This window comes from Lagenorhynchus albirostris, chromosome 2 (genome assembly GCF_949774975.1).
Source record: "Lagenorhynchus albirostris chromosome 2, mLagAlb1.1, whole genome shotgun sequence".
In the NCBI taxonomy this organism is placed as follows: Eukaryota; Metazoa; Chordata; class Mammalia; order Artiodactyla; family Delphinidae; genus Lagenorhynchus; species Lagenorhynchus albirostris.
This window is the reverse complement of record NC_083096.1, coordinates 108,056,734-108,078,065: the sequence shown is the minus strand read 5'-3', so window position 1 is coordinate 108,078,065 and position 21,332 is coordinate 108,056,734. Positions and strand designations below refer to the sequence as shown.

Below are 21,332 nucleotides of genomic sequence, written 5' to 3'. Positions count from 1 at the left end.
TAATTGTCCTTTCCCTCACTCCTGATCCCTTCCTTTCTCTAAACCATGATCACTTCATGGCACCGACTTGTGTGCATGTTTCTTATTTACATTGCTTGTCATGTGTGTTGGGGAGATTTGATGGGGAAGCAGAACTCATTACTGCCCCCTCACCCCCTTTTCCAGACCATCCAGACATTCGGTATTCAGGGCATTCCTCCACCTCAAAGGTGACACCAGAGGGCCTTTGGGGACTGGACCAGCTGCAGGACTTATTCCAGAGAAATGGCAACTGAGCATAACTCACAACCCTTAAGAAAGCAGAGCCGTCCTATAGATTCCACAGTCTGTCAGCCTGTGGGTGTCATGTTCAGTGAGAAATTGATCCTCGTACCGAAAGCTTAGCTTTCTTTCAACGGAAGCTCCTTGAACAGGTGACAATTATGGTGACAATGAGAGCTTTGCCAATTACTGGCTCTTTCTTTACTCTTTTAAACAATATCATTGTTCTGTGAGCCAAAGGTGCTGGCTTCATTGCTGGCTAAGTTTCCTGGGAGAAAAGTTTATGTAACTCAGAGCACATGGAGTGTTCCTCTCTCAAGGAGAAGAGCAGCAGGTTCAGACAGGCATGCATGTGCTTTCTTCCCGATTCCTCTTAGTACTAGTTCCTAAAACTGTGTACTTCATCTTGAGAACCCTAGGCAGCAGTTAATAGAGGAAGGAAATGGCAATTTGGGGCCCTGATGGGTGGAAGCTCATGTATTTATTCACGTGCATTGTTTGAACACCTGGGGCTTATGTGGTGGACTTTGTGGTGGGAGCTAAATATACAGTGAGGATCATCAAGTAGATGAGATCATGACTCGGTAGGGGAGACAAAATGTAAATAGGTCATTTCAGTTTCACAACTATATAAAAAGTCCTGTGGTCAGAGGGAAACATGGTACAATGGCAGCACAGAGGAGGGACACCACACCCAGTCTCAGGAAATCAGAGACCGTAAGGAATAACAGATGTTAGCAAATAAGGGGCACAGGGGGAGGAAGCCAGGGTGTCTAGTGAAGTCTGTGTCCTGTGTGCAATATCCCTGAATCAAGAGAATTTGTCCAATCGTGGAATTATAAGCAGTTTATTCTAAGTACAAGCGTCAAGCATTAGACAGCTGAGAAGAATTCCTAAAATGCTGAATTGAACTTGAAGAGAAATTTTCCTTTGAAATCACCATCTTTATAAACCTGAGTATTTAGGGAACATTTTAGCCAACATCCCAGGGGACGTTTTATCTGTAAATAAATTAGGGACTAGAATTTCCAGGCCTTACCAAGAGCCCCAAATGACAAGAAAATTAGGATGCACATCTTATACTTTTTGTTTCTGGCTGTAATAAGTAGATTTTTCCTGTTGAGCTGGCATGGTATTTCTAGTAGTGTTTAATACTTTCATCCTGGGACTTCCCTGGTGGCACAGTGCTTAAGAATCCACCTGCCAATGCAGGGGACACTGGTTCGAGCCCTGGTTATGTTCATGGATACCAATTTCTTTTGTATTTTCCAAAGATAGATGATAATATATGCATATACTCATTATTATTATTTTTATTTATTTATTTTTATTTTTTGGTACGCGGGCTTCTCACTGTTGTGGCTTCTCCCGTTGCGGAGCACAGGCTCCGGATGTGCAGGCTCAGCGGCCATGGCTCACGGGCCCAGCCGCTCCGCGGCATGTGGGATCTTCCCGGACTGGGGCACGAACCCATGTCCCCTGCATCAGCAGGCGGACTCTCAACCACTGTGCCACCAGGGAAGCCCCCTCATTATTTTTTTAAATTGGTAATACAACTATACACACTTTCTGCATCTTGAGATTTTCTCATGTTAGCACAAATAAGAGTTTCCCTTTCCATTTCAGTGACTGTAGAGTATTCCTTTGTAAGTGTGTCTCAGGATTTACTTCACCAGTATGTGACAGAGAGACTTGAAAGTTGTTTCCAATCTTCTGGAATTACAACAATCCTTCAACAAATATACTACTACATAAGCCATTTTTAACTTGGGTAAATAAATCTGTAAGATAAATTCCTAAATGTGGACTTCTGTATCAGCAGTATTTGCATTTAAATTTTTGGTATATATTTGCATCAGTTTGCACTCTCCCTAGCAAATATCAGAGACCGCCAACTTCCTGGAACTCTTGCTAGCTGGTGCCCTGTCCAAACTGTACTTCCTGGCCCATCTGAGAGGCGACACAGGTACCTCCTAATTTTACCTTGTACATCATTTATAATCAGTAAAATTGAACACATTTATTCTCTTGGTATATTTTCGCACATTTAAAATATTGTGTTTGTTGCTCTTTCCTCACTGATTTATAAGGGCTCCTTATAACTTAATGAATTGATCTCCATGACTGTATCATAGATTACGACTGTTCTTCCTCTTACCATTTGTTTTTTAGCTCTTCTTAACACTTTTCTATAATTAATCATTATCCTCCAACTTGTTTTCCATTTCTTTAACTTAACTAATTCTCAAAATTGTTTGTTCTTTTTGCATTTCAGGCCCTGGTAATCACTTTAGTAATTCTTTGGTAATCAGTTTTTATTTTTAAACTCCTCTTCAACAAAACTGTCATGAAAACATATTTAAAAAATGAGCTACAGTGTTACACTATTAAAACATAAGAAGCCTTTCAAGATATACTTAATAGGGATTCTCAGCCCTTTTCATAGCCTCACTGAGAAATTTCGTTCCCATACCAAATAATTTATAATGCCCAGGTAGTACTGCAACTAATGCCATGCTAGCCACATCAAGGACCTCTGAAATATTTATGGACTTATTATTTTTAGTTATTTCAATGGCTTCGTTTAGTTGTTCTATCTCTTTATTTAACTCTTCAGCTTGCTTTTTAAATCCTTCTGTAAGTAGTTCTTCTTGCATCTGTAAAAAGGAGAGTCCCTTTTGAAAATAGCCCAAATCAAGATTTTGTATCAAACAACTACAGCAGATAAGTACGTGTGTCTACTTCTATAATACCTTAGATGCTTTTTGACATTTGTCTAACATTTGCAAATGTTTGGACCTGGGTAGTGAAAGCATCCAGGGTTTAGAGCTTCCCAATTTCCCTCAACACCATCTCCCTGGGCACAGAAAAGATGGGCCTAGGTCAGACCTGAAAACTACCCCAGGACTGTGTTCCAGCCCTAATAATGCACTTTGGGAGGGAATGTAGGTGAATTCTAAATATTTGTCAGTTTCATTGAGGTAGGATGACCACACATATGTCACAAAAATGGCACTGCTGACTGTCTTTAGGACACTGTCTATCAAACTCCAGGTTGAGGCAAAGAATGCATTTACTCTAGGTATTTAAAATGAATCAGGCAGACCTGGAAATGAATGCAGCAAATTTTAGAGCTTTCAGAATCCAGTATTTCATACCAGGCACAATCTGATACTTTCAAGAGCAGATGGAACTATTCCAGGTCTCTGATGGTTGTACCAAAATTTCTAAGGATTCTAGGACTGAGGTGCTATTCACCTGGGGGCAAATGCGAGCCTATAATCACCACAAACAGCAGTCCAGGAGCCTGGGCCATGTTATTTGTATGCGCCAAACCCTAACACTACAGAAGGTGCTGAGTCTTACAGAGGTAAGTCTTCAGTGCGACCCACATCTCTTTGATGTTACAGAGAATCATATGTCTTTGGATTTCCCTCTGGGATCTGACTTAAGGTCAAATTTCTGTTCTTTTATTCCTGAGAGGCTAGCATTTTGTCCATCAGGCCCTGCCCAGGCCCATCCAGACTTACCTTCAGCTTGTGGTTCAGCATTGTTTCCAGCTCTCCTAGAAAGTATTCTTTTTCCCTAGCCATCTTCTCTTCCAGTTGGATCATGTTTTCCTTGAAGCTTCTCTCTTGTGCCGCCATTTTTTGCTCCTCTTCATTCTGTTTCTCTCTTAGCAGCTGCTGGTCCCTCTCAGCTGCATGCTTCTTAGCACACTCAACTGTTTCACAAGAGTTTTAAAAGAGGGAAGAATATAACAGTTATGCTGAGCTGTCACCTCCTTAGCTCAGAGATAAAATGACTTTAAAATGGTGGGAAGGAATCTGAATATTCCTACTACCACATCAGAAAACATGCTTTAGCATGTGATGCAAAGGCACTGATTGGATGTACATGCAACCCAAACTCCCCTGGTTATTTCCAGATGTAGCAGAGAGGTTCCACAGAAGGAGAGGAAGCTGCCGTGTGAGGAAGTGTTTGTTTTCACACCTGCCAAAGGGAAGCACAAGAGCCACCTTTCCTTTTGTGAGCTCAGCCCTCCCCTGTACCTGCCAAGGCCTTGTCCCGATCAGTGAGGGCTTTGTCTGCCTGCAGGATGGCTTCCTCTACTCCTGCCTGGGACTGCAGGAAGCTCTGGAGGACTTCATTTGCCTGAGGACACAACAAGGAGCAAAGACTTGTCAGGCAGCAAAAGATGTAGTGTCTTGCTGAGGAAATTATTGTTCAGTAAACCTACGGATTGGACCCTTTAACTTCTCCATCCTTTGTAGGATCCCAAAATGATTACAGACGCCAGAATTATGTGCAATTCTACAAACACCCACCCTCCATTGTGTGCAACTCCTATATCTGCACATTGTTTGGCTTCCGACTAATGCTCATCTACTCTTTCTTTATTACAATTTCATTTATGGATACTTCAACTTGTAGCTTCTATCGCCTCTTCCAGGAAGCTTTCCTAAGCTTTATTCTGAGTTTTGAATGACTGCCAAGACCTTACACTTGCCCTATCAGCCCTACCACTTGATGACTGTGTGATCTTAGGCAACTTAGTAAATTTTCCACACCTCATATTTCTCAGTTTTATAGTGGGGATGACAGCAGTACCTAATTCATTTTTTGGGGGGAACTAAATTGATTATCTTGGCAATATGGTAGAGCAGAAAGATCCTGAGCTCTCCTCCTCTCACAGGCACACTGAAGTCACAACTATTTGCAGAACAACCATTGGTGAAAAGGACAGAACCTATCAGAAAAGATCTCCTACAATTGAAGATATAAAGAAGGAACCACAGTGAGATGGGTAGGAGAGGTGGAGTCTCAATATAGTCAAATTCCATACCCCCGGGTGGGTTATTCACAATCAAGAGAATGATTACAACCTCAGAGGTTCTCCCAGAGAAGTGAGAGGTCCGAGCTCCACGCTGGGCGCCGCAGCCAGGGATCCAGCACCAGGAAGACAATCCTCCAGAGCCTTTGGCTCTGAAAGCCAATGGGGCTAACTTTCAGGCGTCCCAGAGGGCTGTGGGAAATAAAGTCTTAACCCTCAGAGGGTGCACTCTAAATCTCACATGCTCCGGGACCCAGAGAAGAAGCAGTAATTTGATAGGAGCCTGCGTCAGACCTACCTGCTGACCCTGGAGAGTCCCCTAGAGAGGCAGAAGGCAACTGCCGCTCACCCCAGAGACATAGACACTGGCAGCAGCCATTTTTGGGAGCTTCTTCTACCACATGGACATTGGTGCTGGCATTCGCCATTTTGGAATATTTCCCCTAGCTTATTAGCCCCAAGACCCAGCCCTGCCCTGGTCCAGTGGTCTGCAGGCGCCAGTGCTGGGATGCTTCAGGCTAAGCAACTAACTGGGCATGGACAGAGCCGCACCCACCAGCAGACCTCCTGAGCCCACCGTCGCCTCTGGACATGGCCTTGCCCACCAGAGGGCCAGGGACCTGGTCCCACTCACCAGGCCACAGGCAGTAGGCCTGAAACCCCCAGGGCCCTTTAGCCAGAGACCCTGGGACCCAGCTCTACACACCAGGAGGAAGATACCAGTTGCAATAAAACCTCAGTTTCAGTCTGCAGGTCCAGCCCACCCACTAGCAGGCTATATCCTGCCTTGGGACCAGCTGGGCTCAGGCCTGGACCAACATGAGGCCAACAGAAGCTTCAAGACACCCCAGATCCAGCAGCCCAACTGGCTGTACGCAACTGTGATCCAACACATGCTCTTGGACTCCTGGGCCCTGCAACTGGACTCCAGGATCTGGCTCTGTCCTCCAGAAAGTTGGCACTAGCCCTAGGACCTGGCCTCACCCACCAGTGCGCAGGCAACAGTCCTGGGGTCTCCTGGACACTTACTCTGCTCACCAGAAATGCAGCACTAGACCCAGAGCCCCCCGGGGTTCCACAGTCAGCCTCCTTGTGACCAGCAGCCTCTGCACAAAGCAGGACCTGGCAACCAAATGAACCAAAAAGACCCTCTGACTCCAATCTTCTGTTCTTTCCCACTCCCATTACCCCTCACCTTAACTCCTTTCCTGGGAACCAGTTTATAGTCCTGTTCAAACTTGCTCCTTGCTTCTAAGTAGAGACTGTGTCCTCCAGGGACAAAGAAAGTTCTTCCTGAAATACTTGTCATCAAGGATTCTGAAAGCTTCTTAAGCTCAGCCTGACAATGTTTGACAGAGGCCTCTTCATTTTGGATCATGAAAACGTCCTTCTTTTTCTCCATGATGTCCTGTCAGGGAAATATGGGGAAATCCAATAGAAAGAAGCTGTTAGAGGGAAGGTCCAACTGTGATCCTCTTGGAAGAAGTAGTCTGACAGCATCAGGTACATGAGACACAGAATAATAGATGTGGAGTCAGGAGTCTAGTTTTAGTTCCAGTTCTGACAAACTCTTTGTGTGATTTGTATGAAGTCCCTTAAATCCCCTGGGCTCAGTCTCAACATGTGTGCAATGATGCAGTTGGCAGAGGCAAACTACTACTTTGACAGTAGTAGCACTAATAGTGATCCATCCATCAACAATGAACAATGAAAGTACAATTATGAATGGAAGTAGGGTTTCCTCTTCAAACTTGGGTGCTATGGATAAAAATATGTACCTAGCAAATCAACTTCCTACTAATGAATTAAGTATACACTGAACAGAGTTTTGAACTCTTTCTGAATTCTTGTTTCATTGAGGATTTGAGTGTGTGAAATTATAGGAACAGAAATTTTTTTGCTTGTACTTCTAAATTACAATTGAGCTGGTTTTACTCTGTATGTACTAAGAGATCTTTGTAAATTATAGGATGGTCAAGGGAGACTGAAAGTCAAACTTTCAGTGAAGGTGCCAATGGTAAGCAGAATTATGATCTCCAAGAGCTCTCTCTGCTGGTGTCCACACTCCGCATAGTTCCTAGACTTGTGAAGATGATGAACAATTATTCTGTGTTTAGACTATATTACATGGAACAGGTTGACTTTAAGAAATGGAGATTACCTAGGTGGGCCTTACCTAATCACAAGCCCCTTAAAAGATGTTTTCTCCAGTTGGTGGCAGAAGAGGTAGTCGGAGAGATTAGAAACAAAAGAAGGAAACCATGCACCACTGCTGGGTTGCAGATGGAGGGGGGTTCCCCAGAGCGTCCATGTGAGTACCAAGCCCACTTGAACCTTGTTTTCAGCTATGGTACAGGGAGCAGAATACCCATAGACCCTGGGCTGGTATCTGACCTGAAGAACTATAAGCTAATAGATGTGTGTTGTTTCAAGCTGCTAAGCACAGTGTAATTTGTTTTGCCACAACAGAAACTAAAAGCCCAAGTTTTAGAAAAGAGATGGACTGTAGCCTGTAGAGCCCTATCACTCACTAGAATCTAAACTCCTTATATGATGAGAAGCACATGAACCATGGTGTCAAAAGGGGGAGTCTAGGTATCATTCCAGAAGAAAGGAATCAGGAGGGATATATTCCAGAGCACATTACCACCAGCTTCTTCTGGAATGTCTGCTTGTCATCCTTGAAGGAGCACTCCATGAAGATTGCAATGGCTTCCGTCTCACAGGCTGCGTGCACCTCCAGAAGCTCCTGGAGCGTGTCCGTGGGGAGCCTCAGTCGCTGGGCCATCTGCTCACTGTAGTGGTCGGCTGCCTTCTGCACGGCCGCTGAGTTCTCACGCTCAGCCAGAGTTATCACTGCGTTCTCCAAACAAGGAACTCCTCCACTGTTGATGGCATCTATGTAGGCCACCACCAGAGTCCCCAACCCTGATTGAGACATGATATTTATGAAATGGAGAGAGAATTCTCACCTGTTTTAATAGCTTTAGAGATTAGCATTCTAAAAATCACTAAAATTTTATTGAATTTGAAGTTTTCTTTTCTTCTATCTATTCTTCTCCTCATTTTCTTCATTCTTGTAGCCTCCTCCTTTTTGTTCTATGAACCCCTTCTTTATAATAACATCACTGTGTCTCCTATTCACTCTACCTTTTATGGTTCTCAAATTCATCCCATTACAATATTAGCCAGATGATTTCAAACGATATGCTCAAGGGTCTCCCAGAACACTTTTCCCATTTTTATACAATAAACCTGTAAGTAAATTACATTACTTGTGGGCACTATTTGTAAATGAAAATGCCTTGATGAAAATGTCATCAAGAATTTCAGGGCAGTGACACAAACATTAAACCAAGCAGGGCCCATCTCAGCACATTACACTGTGACTGTCCAGGTTTCATGTCCGTGAAGCCAGCCCTGTACATAAGATTGTATTTACATTTGTTTCTCAGACTCTCAATGAGCTTACATGGATTCATGGACTACTATTCATTTTCCGATTCATGTAAATTCACAAAATATCTTGCATATCCTCACTCGAAACACTTATCCCGTCAGACACCTCATCACCATGAAGATTTCAATCTTTAACTTTTACATCATTAGTGTAATACTTTCATGAGATTTGGTAGCCTTACATAGGCTTCTTTTAATGAAGAAACATGCATTTACATGTGTTGCATGAACATACATCTTTCCAAGTTACACAGAGAAGAAATCACAATTGCTGACAAACCCAGAGTGCAATCACAACTTCATCACACACACTGAACCACAGAGAGACATGCTGTAGCAAAGGAGACTCACCTCCTCCTGTGACAGTGATTCTTTCTCTTAGGGTCTTGGGCTTTGCATGGGTAAAGATATATGAGCAGAAATGGTTTGATTGCTTCTGGAAATTCTCATCCAGTTGTTTATCTGGCACTTCCTCAATATGGAGTAATAATGTTTTGTCACTTGTAGGCCGGTCAAAGACAAAGCACTTTCTTTTTGGAAAAAACTTCCTGATACATTCTCTGGGCATGTTGGAATTTTGGATCTGGGGACTCCTGCCTGCAGGAGTGGAAAGAGAGCAATCACTGAAGGAACAGCTTTCAGGTGAGGGGGCTGAGGACTTTCATTTCTGTGGATCTTTGCATCACTGTAACTACTGTGCCTGTGTATCTTCTATTATTGAATCACGCAAATCAACCTTATGCTAATCTATTCAGGACATGGAAAATCCCCCGCCTCCCGCTTTATTTTTGTACAGAGCTAAGAGTGAAGGAAGTACTTCTGAGGACGAAGGGGAGGAATCCATTCCAAGTGAAGAAACTACTGATTATTTTCCTTACCCTTCCATGGCGTGCAGTGTATCAACTATTTATTAGATGTTTCTTGAATGATAGACTAATCCAAGAAATTGTCAGAAATATTTTTCTGACATTACAGTCCCCATGTCAGAAATGGCATGTAATGTAATGTAATGTCAGTAATGTAATGGTAGACATAAAGATATTTATGATATTGCTGATAAAATAACCCGTGGAAGACAAATGATACTCAGGACAGTAAAGAGAAGATTTATATATCAGAGTAAAAATGTACACATACTATGAATATGTTTGGAGATTACTTTAGCATACACCATCTCACGGTAAGGTTAGCTTAAATGAAACTAGGAGACCTCATCCAACCTCTGCATCATTTTACATTGGACGTGACTATCATACAAAGGGATTCTGGGCATATATCAGTAGTTCAACAAATATTTCTTGAAACAATGAATAAATGATTCAATTTAAAAATGAATATTGCTTCTAGGTATCACCCATTATCCTCTCTGCTAAAATAATCTGAGTAACTAATTTATTATATTAACATGACATATACGGTGTTAGGTTCTAGAATGAAGAGTGTGATACTATGAGGAAGAACATATTATGGGTCTGACAGTCTTACTGGAAGGACATGGCAATGCTTTTTTTTCTGAATTCTTTATTGTATAAATAGCCTATCTATCAATATGAAGGATGTAGCTACATATGCTGGTAAGATACACCGTGTTAAAGGTATTTCAAAAATTAGTTCTTTTGTTTATCTTGTGATTCTGTGTTTCCAATTTGATGGGTTATATTTCTCAAATAGGAAAGGAGAAGCACTTAGACTTAATATGTAATATAAGTATGTGAGCCTTTTTTTCCCATGGTGTCCATTTTTCTAAAATCATTTGGTCTAATATTGGATTATAAATTTCCTCTGTGAGCTTAAGCTCTGGTCACTGGGGTTTTCCCAGTAACAATAACGACTGAAGCCACACCCACCAGTCATTCACCAAGCACCATTAGCATGGCCTCAATCCAACCCCAAATCAAGATTGACATCAAGTGCTGAATGTCAGAGCTCTGTTGATCCCATCTCCTACTGAACCTTCCCCCACCCTGGCCCTACTCTGATACCTGGAATCAACTTCAAGGCGTTCTCCAAGTACTCATCTTCAGTGATGGGGTATCCATCTAACTCCAGCTCCAGCATGAAATCCCGTACAGCCCAAACAAAGTCTGGAAAGAAACTCACAAACTCGGCTGAGTTCTGTACTTCATCAGAGCTGGCAGAGGCTGTTGTCCTGATTAGCTCTGTTAGTTCAGTCACGTAGCTGGGATCTTAGCTAAGGAATGAGAAGTGCCCTCCAACACAATTTCCAGATCTCAACCCCAAACAAGTTTTATCAACATTCCCTTTTGCTCCATTTTCCCTTCTCATCAGCCATGAGAAAGGAGTCATGGGAAAGAAGAAACAGTGTCACTTGCTATTCCCATAAACTCAATGAAACATGGTGGTTCAGTTCCTGGAAGGATACTGCAGCTGCTCCAGGGCCTGGTGGTTGATGGTGTTCATGCTGTTGTAGACAAAGACGCTGCTCAGAAGCACGGCCAGGGCAAAGATCCACGAGTCATTCTTGGAGTCACCCTAGAAAGTACATTGCATCAGGGGACTGAGGACACCCCTCCTCATTCTCTCATTCAGTTGTTCATTTACTATAACAGCTGTCTTGTAACTCAATAGTAAGGCAAATAACATACATTTTCAAGACAGTGCTAAATGCAAATCTTTCTGGTGTTGACACTGACACCTCTCAGGGCCTCAGTTTCATTAGCTGTTAACAGAAGGGAGCGACGTGAAATGTGTCAACTGTTTAATACAGTGCCTGGAACACAGAAGTTATGCAGTAATAAGTGGGCCATGATTCCTTTGCACTTGTTTTCTTGATCATGGGCTATAATAGGGACTAGTGCTATTCAATTAAATTCATCATCTATTCTTTGTGCATTTAGAAAACAGCAGATACTGCATCTGCTTGTGTGGATATAGAGTTTCATATGAGAGTCCCTGCCCTAGAGAGATGGAGGGGCAGATATACCTGGGAACATTTAAATACATTCAAGATGATAAACCACCAGGCATGGAACCAAGTATTATAATGTAAAAGACAAAAGGGCAATTCCCAAAAAACAGAAAAAGTACTCTGTGCATTCAGAGCAAGAAGTGAATATGTCTGACAGTGATACGATGGTATTAAGACGAAAATAGCTGGGCTTTAAAGATTTGACAGAATGTGGATTTGTGGAGCTATAGGGATCATGCAGGTAGAAGGACCCACCGAAGCCAATCACAATTGCCAGAAAGTGTGGTCATATAGAGGTATTATAAGGTTACTTTATTTGACTGAAGTAGTGGTTACCCATGTGGTAATCGGTGATGAGGCTGAAAATGTGATTCAGGACAAGTCATGAGTGACTTTGGAACAGATGATATATACTACCAAAATACACTACATGTAGTAAGGACAGCACGCAGTTCCACTCTGTCAGTTTGCAATCTGGTGTGCTTTAGTTCCCTGACAAATGCAGTTAGATAACAAGAAGAAGATTATACAAACTAAAATCTAGTAGGAATCAGTAGACCATCTTGGGCTGACACTGAGGTGATTATCGAATATTTCAAATCTGGATTTTAAAATTCACAATTTCTTGATGCATGCCCCAACCCTTGCCTGCAGTGATGAAAGCCAAAGATTCACTGCTACTACTTTAATTTAGACGCAGATTAATATAAATAAGGAGAAAAGACTGATTGCAAGTAACACTGTGAAGACAAAATACCTACTATTATCCCATTTACATTTTTATGGTGGGTCTAGCTCATGTTTTTATAGAATTCATTGAAGGATTCATCTTCAGAGCCCCGAAACTCAGAATAAAATGTTCCTGGTATAGTGGAAGCTTTTCTGGAGATTTTAAAAATAGTTTATTCACTGAAAACATATTTTCATGATTCCTACCTCTAACCCCATATACCTTAACCTGTAGAGCCAGTGGACTCCATGGATTATAGCTTCTACCAGGATGTCTTCCTGCACCTGAACAGCTGGGGTAAGGTCTCACTTTTTTTGTCCATGGCTCCCTGTACTGAGAAGACTGCATATTTCTTATCTTCCCAACTCAGCTCTGGGCCCATACCTCACTCACTGTGATAGAAAAGCCCTGGAATTCAGATGCCCAATAAATATTTGTTAACTTGTATCTTTCACCCCACTGTTAAAAATAAGGCGATCTATCCCCAATAACGAAAGTATTGATCTTATTAAAGAATAAATTCAAGGTAAGAGATTTTAGCCTCATTATTCTTAATTGGATTTGCAGTTTATAGGAACATGTTATAAAAGTTGAATTGAGGTGGGAAATTGAGGCGTCAGTGGAGTATCAAGAGCTTACTGGACTCCCCGCCTTACCTTTTCCACATCACCCAGGCCCTCGGTGTCCAGAAGGACCAGGGTGTGGCTCTCCTTGGAGGGGTGGGGCATGCACCACATCCAGATGCCCTTAGTTTCAGACCTCACTGTGGAGCCCAGACGGAAACCTGCAAAGAAAGAAGAGAAAGCAGTACACAGTAAGAGCAGATAGTCCAGGCTGCCCAGCGGTTACTTTGGGTAAACTTGTCGGAAGGTGAGTGCCTGTCTCAGAGGAAGGTGCTTCCATTTCAACAAGGACAGAAAATCCAACCTCTGTACACATTCAGAACCTTCTCAAGAAACACTTTGTGTCCCCTATTCACCTCCTAATATTAATGGCTCCAACTGTGTCACATTCCAGAAATAATGTTAGCTCTATTAACCTTTCTATATTTATCTGCCACTGAAGAGCTCCCTTCTCCCCCACTTTCTGATGGACTTTTGCCAGTGAGAGGTACCAGCAGGAGATCAGAAGTCAGCCTCCTGTTCCCCTGGCTTCCACCCTGGTGAGCCACAGTGTCCCAGTGTCTCTGTTCCTCTACTTTGGTCACATGTCCTTTCATTTAGCTCCAACCGGTAACTCTGGTCTCTGCCACATTCTGGAATCTACACATTGCCTCTTCACACTACAGGAGTTATAAAGGCTACCTGGCCATTGCTCCTGCCACTCTCTGGCTACTCTGTACCTTCATTGGTTCCCTCTGGCCTGCTGGTGCCCTTGTAATTGTCCCTCCGTTAAACATCTTCAGTTATCCTTTAAATGGATTATCTGTGTCCTTTCAGGACGTGGACTGATAGATCAGTTTTTTTTAGTTTCTTTTCCTCCACTTCCTCCTTGTATTTTCCTCCTTTCTGTTCTCCTCTTCAGAAAAGGATGAATTCTTTGTTCACTGACTCACGTGGTGATATAATAGAAGGGAAAGCAGAAAAGACCTGTGAGAACTGCTTGCTTTTCTTTCCAAAGGCTTAAGCCCACAGGGGAAGAGGATATGAGGTATGTGCCTTGGAAGCTGCAGGTAATGGATCTCGTCCAACAGTCCAAGATTTTGACCATATGCCACGTGCCAATGCTCCCTTCAACTGAGAATGGAAATGGATATGATGAAATACCTAGGGGAGCCTTGTTCAGCATGGCTCAGGGCCCTCGATTGCCACATCCTGTGCGTTCTGCTCAGAGAGGGTGTAAGACCTGAGATGATCTGCACTCTTCTACATCGTGATGGTATTTGACTGCTTGCTGATTAATACAGAAAAATCTGAACTTCCCCAGGTAGAAAAGACAAGGTGTAACTGGAGCTCATCAGTGCAAGTTATGTGGGGTGAAGAACAGGCAAGAAGTCATCACAAGGAGAAAGAGTAGTGACTTGGTTCTGCTAGCCGACTTTGGGTGCTAACTTTGCTTGTTTTTGTTCTTCCTGTAATATGACTGGGGTGGTGAGTCAGAATTCAGGTGTTTTAAAACAAAACTAGGTTAGGTATTTCCTCAGTAAGGGAAATCACCTCCTTGTTACCTGATGTAATCTCAAGTAGAAAAACAAGAATGTTGTTGAAACCCCTTGTATGTATCTTTTTCTTAGAGTTCTCCAATCTTTAATCCCTCCAAAAATGACCCATTTATTAATTTAGGCTGTCAAGGAAAAGTGTCCTCCCTGATTGGTGATCAAGTTCCTCTCAAAGAAAGACAAACATAAAATGTTTTGTTTGAAGCCAATAAGAGATTACAAAGCAAAAAAGAGAGAGGGAGAAAGAAAGAAAAAAGAGAGATGGGGGAGAGAGAGATACAGAGACAGAGATAGTTTGAGGGAGAGAGACAATGAGATATTCCCAAGGATCCTTAGAGTTTAGTGGACTGAGGTTCTACCCACTAATTGTGCTGAGCCGCTGGGCCACAGAGGAAGGCATTAAGAAAGAAATGGTGTGTGGTCTTCTTAGAACTGCCCAACAGGACATAGGCGGATTGTCCTAAAAATCAACAAGAAACAAGTCAGGCAACTTGGTAGGAAAAAAAAACCCTTTTGAAATAGGAAATGCAAATAGCAAATATGTGACAAGGTGCTTAAGCTTATCTGTAGTGAGGCAAATAACATGCAACTACACAGACACCAGATCAGCAAAAGTTAAAAAGTGTTTTTACCAAAATTTTGGAAGGATGTGGATAATTCTAAATGACTGCTAATAAGCATATAAACTGACATAAAGCATAAACGGCTTTAAATGTTTGATAAAGCTTAAAAGGTTTAAAAAGCTTAAAAGGTTTGATATTATCTAGAAAGGCTGAAGACATAAATACTTCTTGATTCAGCAATTCCACTTCTGGGTATAACATAAGGAAGTTAGTGTACACGTGCACCAGGATATAGATGGAAGAACAATCATGAGAACACCATTTGTTGTTCATCAGCAGCAAATGGATGAATAAACTGTGGTATCCTCTGTCAGTTGCAAAGTACAAACGAGTGAAAATAATTGCAGACACATAGGACAAGCTAGATGAACCTCATAAACTTCTTATTGAGAATATGAAGCAAGATCCCAATGAATATCAGAATGAAATTCCCTATATAAAGATTAAGGTATTTTTAAGAAATGTTTACATAGACTGTAAAACCATGTTTAAAAAGGAAGAGCGAAAGAATGCACCATGAAAATCAAAACACTGGTGAGCTCTAGGGAGGGTGTGAGAGGGTGTGATTTGTGCTTTTGGGTGCTGGTGATGTTTTATTTTTTGATCTGGGCGGTGATTGAACAGATGATCGCTTCATATTTATCAACTTTATTATATGTATATATATTTTTATGCACTCTTCCGTATGTTTTAGAGTTCACATATTACAAAAGACTAGTTAGACAAAGAGAAGGGGTATAGTTTATCAAAGTTTTGCTGTGAAATTAAGCCAAAAAGAACGCATGAGATATGGGATATAGGGATTTTACTGTCTGTTCTTCCTTCCATCCCTTTTTAAAAATAAGACATGTTGAACAATATTTGTGTGCTGCTTGGAATGACTCTGGTTTAAAGCCAAAGTGAGGAAGGAGAAAGGAAGGGAATAACGGTTGAAGATGAGCCCCTGAGCAGATGGCAATGGATCAGGACGAATGAGGTGGCTGTTTCCATGGGGTTGGGAACACTTGATTACTGGACAAAAGAGTGAACATTGTGGGGAGATGGGTTTGAAGTTATAAATTTGGTGGTGAGAATTTGAAGTTTTCTTCAGTGGGAGGGGTTAGGCTCTTTCTTAACATGACACTAGAGGAGGATGATCCACAGCCTGTGTTATCACTGCTTCCAAGCAAATGGTCCTGAACAACACTAAACGACACTCACCGTGGTTCTGCCCTGCCAGGCGGTTCATCAGGAAGGATTTTCCCGTCCGATACAGCCCTGCAATGGCCACCACCACCACAGGCTGAGAAATCTGGTCCAGAATCTTCAGTGCTTTTGTATTTACTGTCAGCTGATTGTTCTGGTTTTCCACCAGACGGATGGGGTCCATTATGGTGGATCCAGATGCCATAGGAAGCTGTAACCCAGAGGAACGACTCAGTAAAACACAAGATCCACAAGTTATCTCTCACGATGCACATCAGGCTTCTGCGTTTGGAACTTATATATCAATTTTCTATGTTTTGTATGCTTCTAAAAGGTAAGTATTTAGCCTAGTGTGCCAAGGTCTGTACAGATACATTATGTACATCATCTTATCGATCCTTACATGAACCCTAAAGCAACCTTATCCATGTGATGCAGTGAATAGAATGAGAGAACAAAGCATTGGTGATGGAGCCATGAGAACACTAACATTTTGGGGGTACGCAGAGGCAGAATGGAACATGAAGGAGATGAGGAGTGACCAGAGACGATTTCTGGAGTTCCAGAATGATTTGGTCACTCATCAATTGCACAAACATTTATTGAGAACCTACCATGTGCTGGAGATTGCTTTAGGGGCTCAGTATCAAACAGTGAACAAAATGGGTCCAAATCCCTGCTTCATGGAGATCTAATCTAGTGGAGAAGACAGATAATATAGAAAGTGGAAAAGCAAAATACATGTATGTATATTAGAGGATGGTAAATGATCAGAAGGAAATGAGAGGGAATGGTGTTTAGAGTGTTGGGGGTTGAATTCACATAGAGTTGAATCAGGGAAAAACTTGCCAACAAAGGAAAAATGAATGTGATTGGTGACCTTGATGAGGATAGATGCACTGAATCGGTGGGAACAGGCTGGAAGAGGAGTTACTGTGAGGGAAAGGAGACACAAAGAATGCAGCTCTCCCTCAAACACAACAGGACAGACCTTAAAGGTACCTAACAAAGTTGTGCATGCAAGAATGAATTTATTAACTGAAATTACAGGACATTTCTTATTATTTAAGCTGACAGGGAAGAGAGGCAAGCAACCAGGGTGTTTTAAGGTCTGCCTACATATTTTCCAGTCTCACATCTGGGCCAGGCTCTACTTTAAATGATTTCATCACAATGATTGGGTGTTTCATGATCTCAAGAGACAGACAGCAGTCAGAGAGTTTTAACTGTCCCTTTATTTTCTCAGACAATACTAAGCAACATCCACATGTTCCCACACTTTACTAGCTGTGTGACGAATGGAAAGATTAATTTCTCTGTGCCTCAGGTTTCTCTTCTGTAAAATGGTAACCCTAAAAGTAAAATTCAGTGTGTCATTAGGGTCATTAGGAGGGTTAAATATCTCATAATGCTTACAATGCTCTTAAAATTATGCTGGTACATAGTAAGTTCTATGTAAGTATTGTTTTAAAATTAAGTGTCTCTGAAGACAGAGAGGGTAATTTCTGAATGAAAGTGGAGGATTAACTTTGGCCTGAAACAGTGACACTTCCCTCCCTGGTTGCAAGCAAGTGGGAGGACACAGCCCATGAGGAAGATGAGCAGGTAGGGGAGGACCAGTGATAACAGCTGAGAAGTGATAACACAGATGGAGGGAGAGACAGGCTGGAGGAACTCAGAGCTGCCCTGGGATGTCCAAGTACAGGTTCTGAAGTCCGGCTGCCAGGGTTCAAACCGGAGGGTTTAAGTCACTTATTGTCTGTTGAGATCTTGAAAAAGGAAGTTACCTCCACAGCCTGCATTTTCTTATCAGTTTATAAGTAAAGCAACAATTCTTGCCTGATTCATTACTGTATAGCTGGTAACAGATAGGCTATCAATTATGAAAAAAGAATTTTCCTGGATTCATGTACTATTTCAATAATCAGCAATTAGACATTGCGTTATAAAGTGTCAATGAATTCTGTAAGCTGCAAATTGCCAAGAAATATAAGGTACTGTATCTAAAATCTTTTTATTAGAAAAAACATGAATTTATTTAACAGCCTTCCTCTGTACAATTTCTTTTCTTTTTCTATAGTGGATTGGGAGCAGAGATGGGGGAGTAAAACATGACCTTTTACAACTGTGTTATGTGTTAATTAATAAAGGGAAACCTGGGGAATTCCCTGGCGGTCCAGTGGTTGAGACTCCGAGCTCTCACTGAGGAGGGTGCTGGTTCCATCCCTGGTCAGGGAACTAAGATCCCACAAGCTTGGGCCGTGCCCCACCCATGCCCATCACAAGGAAACCTCACTCACATGGAGTCAGCAGGCCAGAAGGGGGAGGTCTCATGCAGAACTACTGCCTGGAGGTCAGTTACAGGAAGAATTGTCAATTACAGACCCCAGGGGAAAAATCTTCCACGGGAAGGAGTCATCAGGGACAGTCCCCTATAGGAAAAGGTGAACATTGCATCTCCTACAAGAATTGACTACCCGGCAACTCAGTCAATGAGAATCTGTCATCACCCTGAACTCTGACTTTTCTTTACAAACCAACCTTCCCAGCCCCTTCCTTTTCTCTATAAAATAATGTTCTTCTTTGTTGGACTTGCCTGTGGCTTTTTCTATAGTTTGCTTGTCCCAAGTTGCAATTCCTCTGCTATTCCCGAATAAACTCACTTTTGCTGGTAAAATAACTGTTTTATTTTTAAGCTGAATAGCTATAAGCAAGAGAAATTGTAGAGCTTATTTCTGAGATTGAATATTGATAAAGCTTTGTGTAAGTCAATGAGTCTGCAAAGATTCTTTTTTAATTCAAAGTATACTGAGGTACCAAAACCAGAAGCTTTTAACTTCAAAACTAAACAAGTGGAAAAGAACAGTGCTACTAGATGGCAGAGGCAATCAACAGTTTCCAAAGGTTACTGTTCAGGAGAATTATCTAAAGTGATAGTTAACATACCCCAATCCCTGTATTTTCAGCAAGTCCAGAAATTATTCTGATGAGATCAATGTTTGGGCCACACATGAAAAACAATGTATGATAAACAAACATGATTAGACCTTAACAGTTACTAATCGTTTTTTTTTAGTGAGAGTGAGATTGAATTATTTCGTATAATACAGTTCTGTAGTATTCGGAAAATCAAATGTTAAGACAAAAATAATGCAGGGTCAGTTTAGGATTTAAATTGTCTCTACGTCAAGGACCATCTTTTCCCTGTCTCTCCAGTGCCCAGCAAGGCGCAGTCAGGATGTGTCCGAGGAGGGAGGAGGGGCTAGAGGAAGGGACCGCACCCAGCGCCCCTGCAAGGGGCCGGGGGTTTGGGCCTTCAATTCCGAAAAGTACTTCAGCCCCCTTTCCTCAGACGATATAGCATGCACTCCTCCCTCTCCCATGCAGGGCTTTTTGCTGCAGCCCTGCGTAGATGCTCGAGGAGGAGCTGCGCACCCCGGCGACACGCCTGGCAGCCGCCCCGGATCCAAAAGGAGACGCTGAGCTGCCCAAGCAACGCGCCCGCCGGGGCGCACACCCTCCGCGCGGCGCTGGCCTCCGCGGCCTCCCCTCCTGCAGTGTGGAACCTGCGCTGGGGGATTTATTGTTGTTATTTAATGGAAATGTGCTTGGAAGGTAAAGTTTAGCAGCAAACTTACGTGCCGCGGTTGCGTCCGGGGTCAAGTTAGCTGCTCCGGCTTGCCCCTAGGGTTCCCCCTGCGTCTGGCTCCTCTGGAAACCGACTCATTTAGAAGCTGAAAAGCCAGCCGATTATAAAAAGCCTTTCTGTTATGGGTTGGGTTTATGAGAAACAAAATCGAAATCGAAAGGACATAAGGACACGGCTTTTTTTCTTTTTCTTTCTTTAATGGAAGCAGGAACCCGAATGAAGTCGGGGAAAGACAGGGAGACAGGGATTCCTCCACACCTGGCTGGGTAAACCCAACTTTGTCCCTTCTCCACAGGTGGCTTAGGTGTCCTTGACCCCATGGTGAACGTGGCCCAAATAATGGTAGGATGAGAGAGTTCAACAGACTGTCTCTCAGGGACGTCTTTGTGAGAGAAGAGGTTTCTTTATGAATTTTTCTTCACTTGAAAAATGTTTCATTTGTTCATTTCCTTTCTCTTTCCTTTTTAAAAAAGTGTTGTTTTTTTTTAACCGCGGTGATTTTTTTTCCTTAGCAAGAAAATTACGTGTGTGTATAAAATCCATGATTTTATAGCCCAGACATATTCACTATTATTTTGTTACAGTTCTTCTTTTCTTTTCTTTTCCTTTCTTTTACTAGGGTGCATCCAGATTTGGGGGTTGGGGGTTGGGGGGAGGACTGTTTATAATTTGAGGGTGGATGCAAATTTGGGGGTTGAGAGTTGATTCAGATTCCTTCCATCCTGTTCTGTATCCTTTAAGGCATTGTACTTACCTACAACTTAAAAACTTGACTGCTGCTGTTAGGGAACCAGGTTCTTTTGCTCGAGGAGCTGCAAGCCAAAACAGTGAGACGCTGAGGTTTGCAACGGGGAAAAATTTTATTTGTGAGGCAACCCAGTGAAGAGGCAGGAGAACAAGTCTCAGGTCTGCCTCCCAGAAGGAGAGGTGTTTGGAATACTTAGGGGACAAAGAAGCAAGGTGGTCTTAGACCTTGGGGAAAGGTGATCGGAGGTAGGGAAAAGGTGAGGTAATTGGAGTTCTGTGCAGGCTTATCTGAGTTGCATGCTTCTTCATGGGATCCTGTGCAAATTCAGGGAGATTTGGTTTGAAATAGGTTGGAGAATTTGGGGCTGTGATGACAAAATTCACCTATGGGACAAGCAAGTATATTCTGTGCAGACTCTGATCAGCCGTATTGGTTTCACCTTGTTTCAGCCAGTTTTGTTGTATTACAAGAGGAGGGATTTTCGATCTGTTCCCTTATCTGCTGTTCTGTAAGATAAGCTCAAGAATTTGTTAGTCACCAGTTTCTGTTACAGGTTTTTAATCCTATGGAGCAGGGTTTCACTACCACATCTGTATTTCAGACTGTAGGGAGGGGAAGGAAGGACAGGGAGAGTGTAGTCTCAAAGTTCTATGGCCAAGACTCCCCAAGAGCAAGTGCTTTGACACATATTCCATATGAAGACTTATCTAGCTTCAAAGGCAGCTAGAAAAGTATAATAATCCTTAGCCAGATTGC

At 42.4% G+C, this 21,332-nt stretch overlaps 1 protein-coding gene across 3 annotated transcripts; it reads right to left on the bottom strand.

Annotated features, from left to right (window-relative positions):
• Positions 1-1,092: 1,092 nt before the first annotated feature.
• Positions 1,093-19,921, bottom strand: LOC132514643 (guanylate-binding protein 7-like). Of its 3 annotated transcripts, none has more exons than XM_060139611.1 (11): positions 19,818-19,921; positions 16,195-16,390; positions 12,870-12,997; positions 10,938-11,047; positions 10,537-10,733; positions 8,906-9,151; positions 7,743-8,023; positions 6,291-6,503; positions 4,314-4,416; positions 3,792-3,985; positions 1,093-2,918 (listed from the first exon to the last, which is right to left on the bottom strand). In XM_060139611.1, exons 2-11 carry the CDS (start codon positions 16,382-16,384, stop codon positions 2,679-2,681), a joined length of 1,902 nt encoding a protein of 633 aa, XP_059995594.1. In that variant the 5' UTR covers positions 16,385-16,390; positions 19,818-19,921; the 3' UTR covers positions 1,093-2,678. The 3 variants fall into 3 exon arrangements, with proteins under 3 accessions (XP_059995594.1, XP_059995595.1, XP_059995593.1); XM_060139612.1 differs by lacking the exon at positions 19,818-19,921 and adding an exon at positions 18,480-18,563; XM_060139610.1 differs by lacking the exon at positions 19,818-19,921 and adding an exon at positions 16,794-16,853.
• Between the last annotated feature and the right edge of the window lie 1,411 nt (positions 19,922-21,332).

Excerpts from the sequence above, each read along its gene's own strand:
- LOC132514643 (XM_060139610.1), bottom strand. Across the intron at positions 12,998-16,194 it reads CCTGGCAGGGCAGAACCACG|GTTTCCGTCTGGGCTCCACA; the intron begins GTGAGTGTCGTT and ends CTTTCTTTGCAG. Across the intron at positions 10,734-10,937 it reads CAGGCCCTGGAGCAGCTGCA|CTACGTGACTGAACTAACAG; the intron begins GTATCCTTCCAG and ends CTAAGATCCCAG.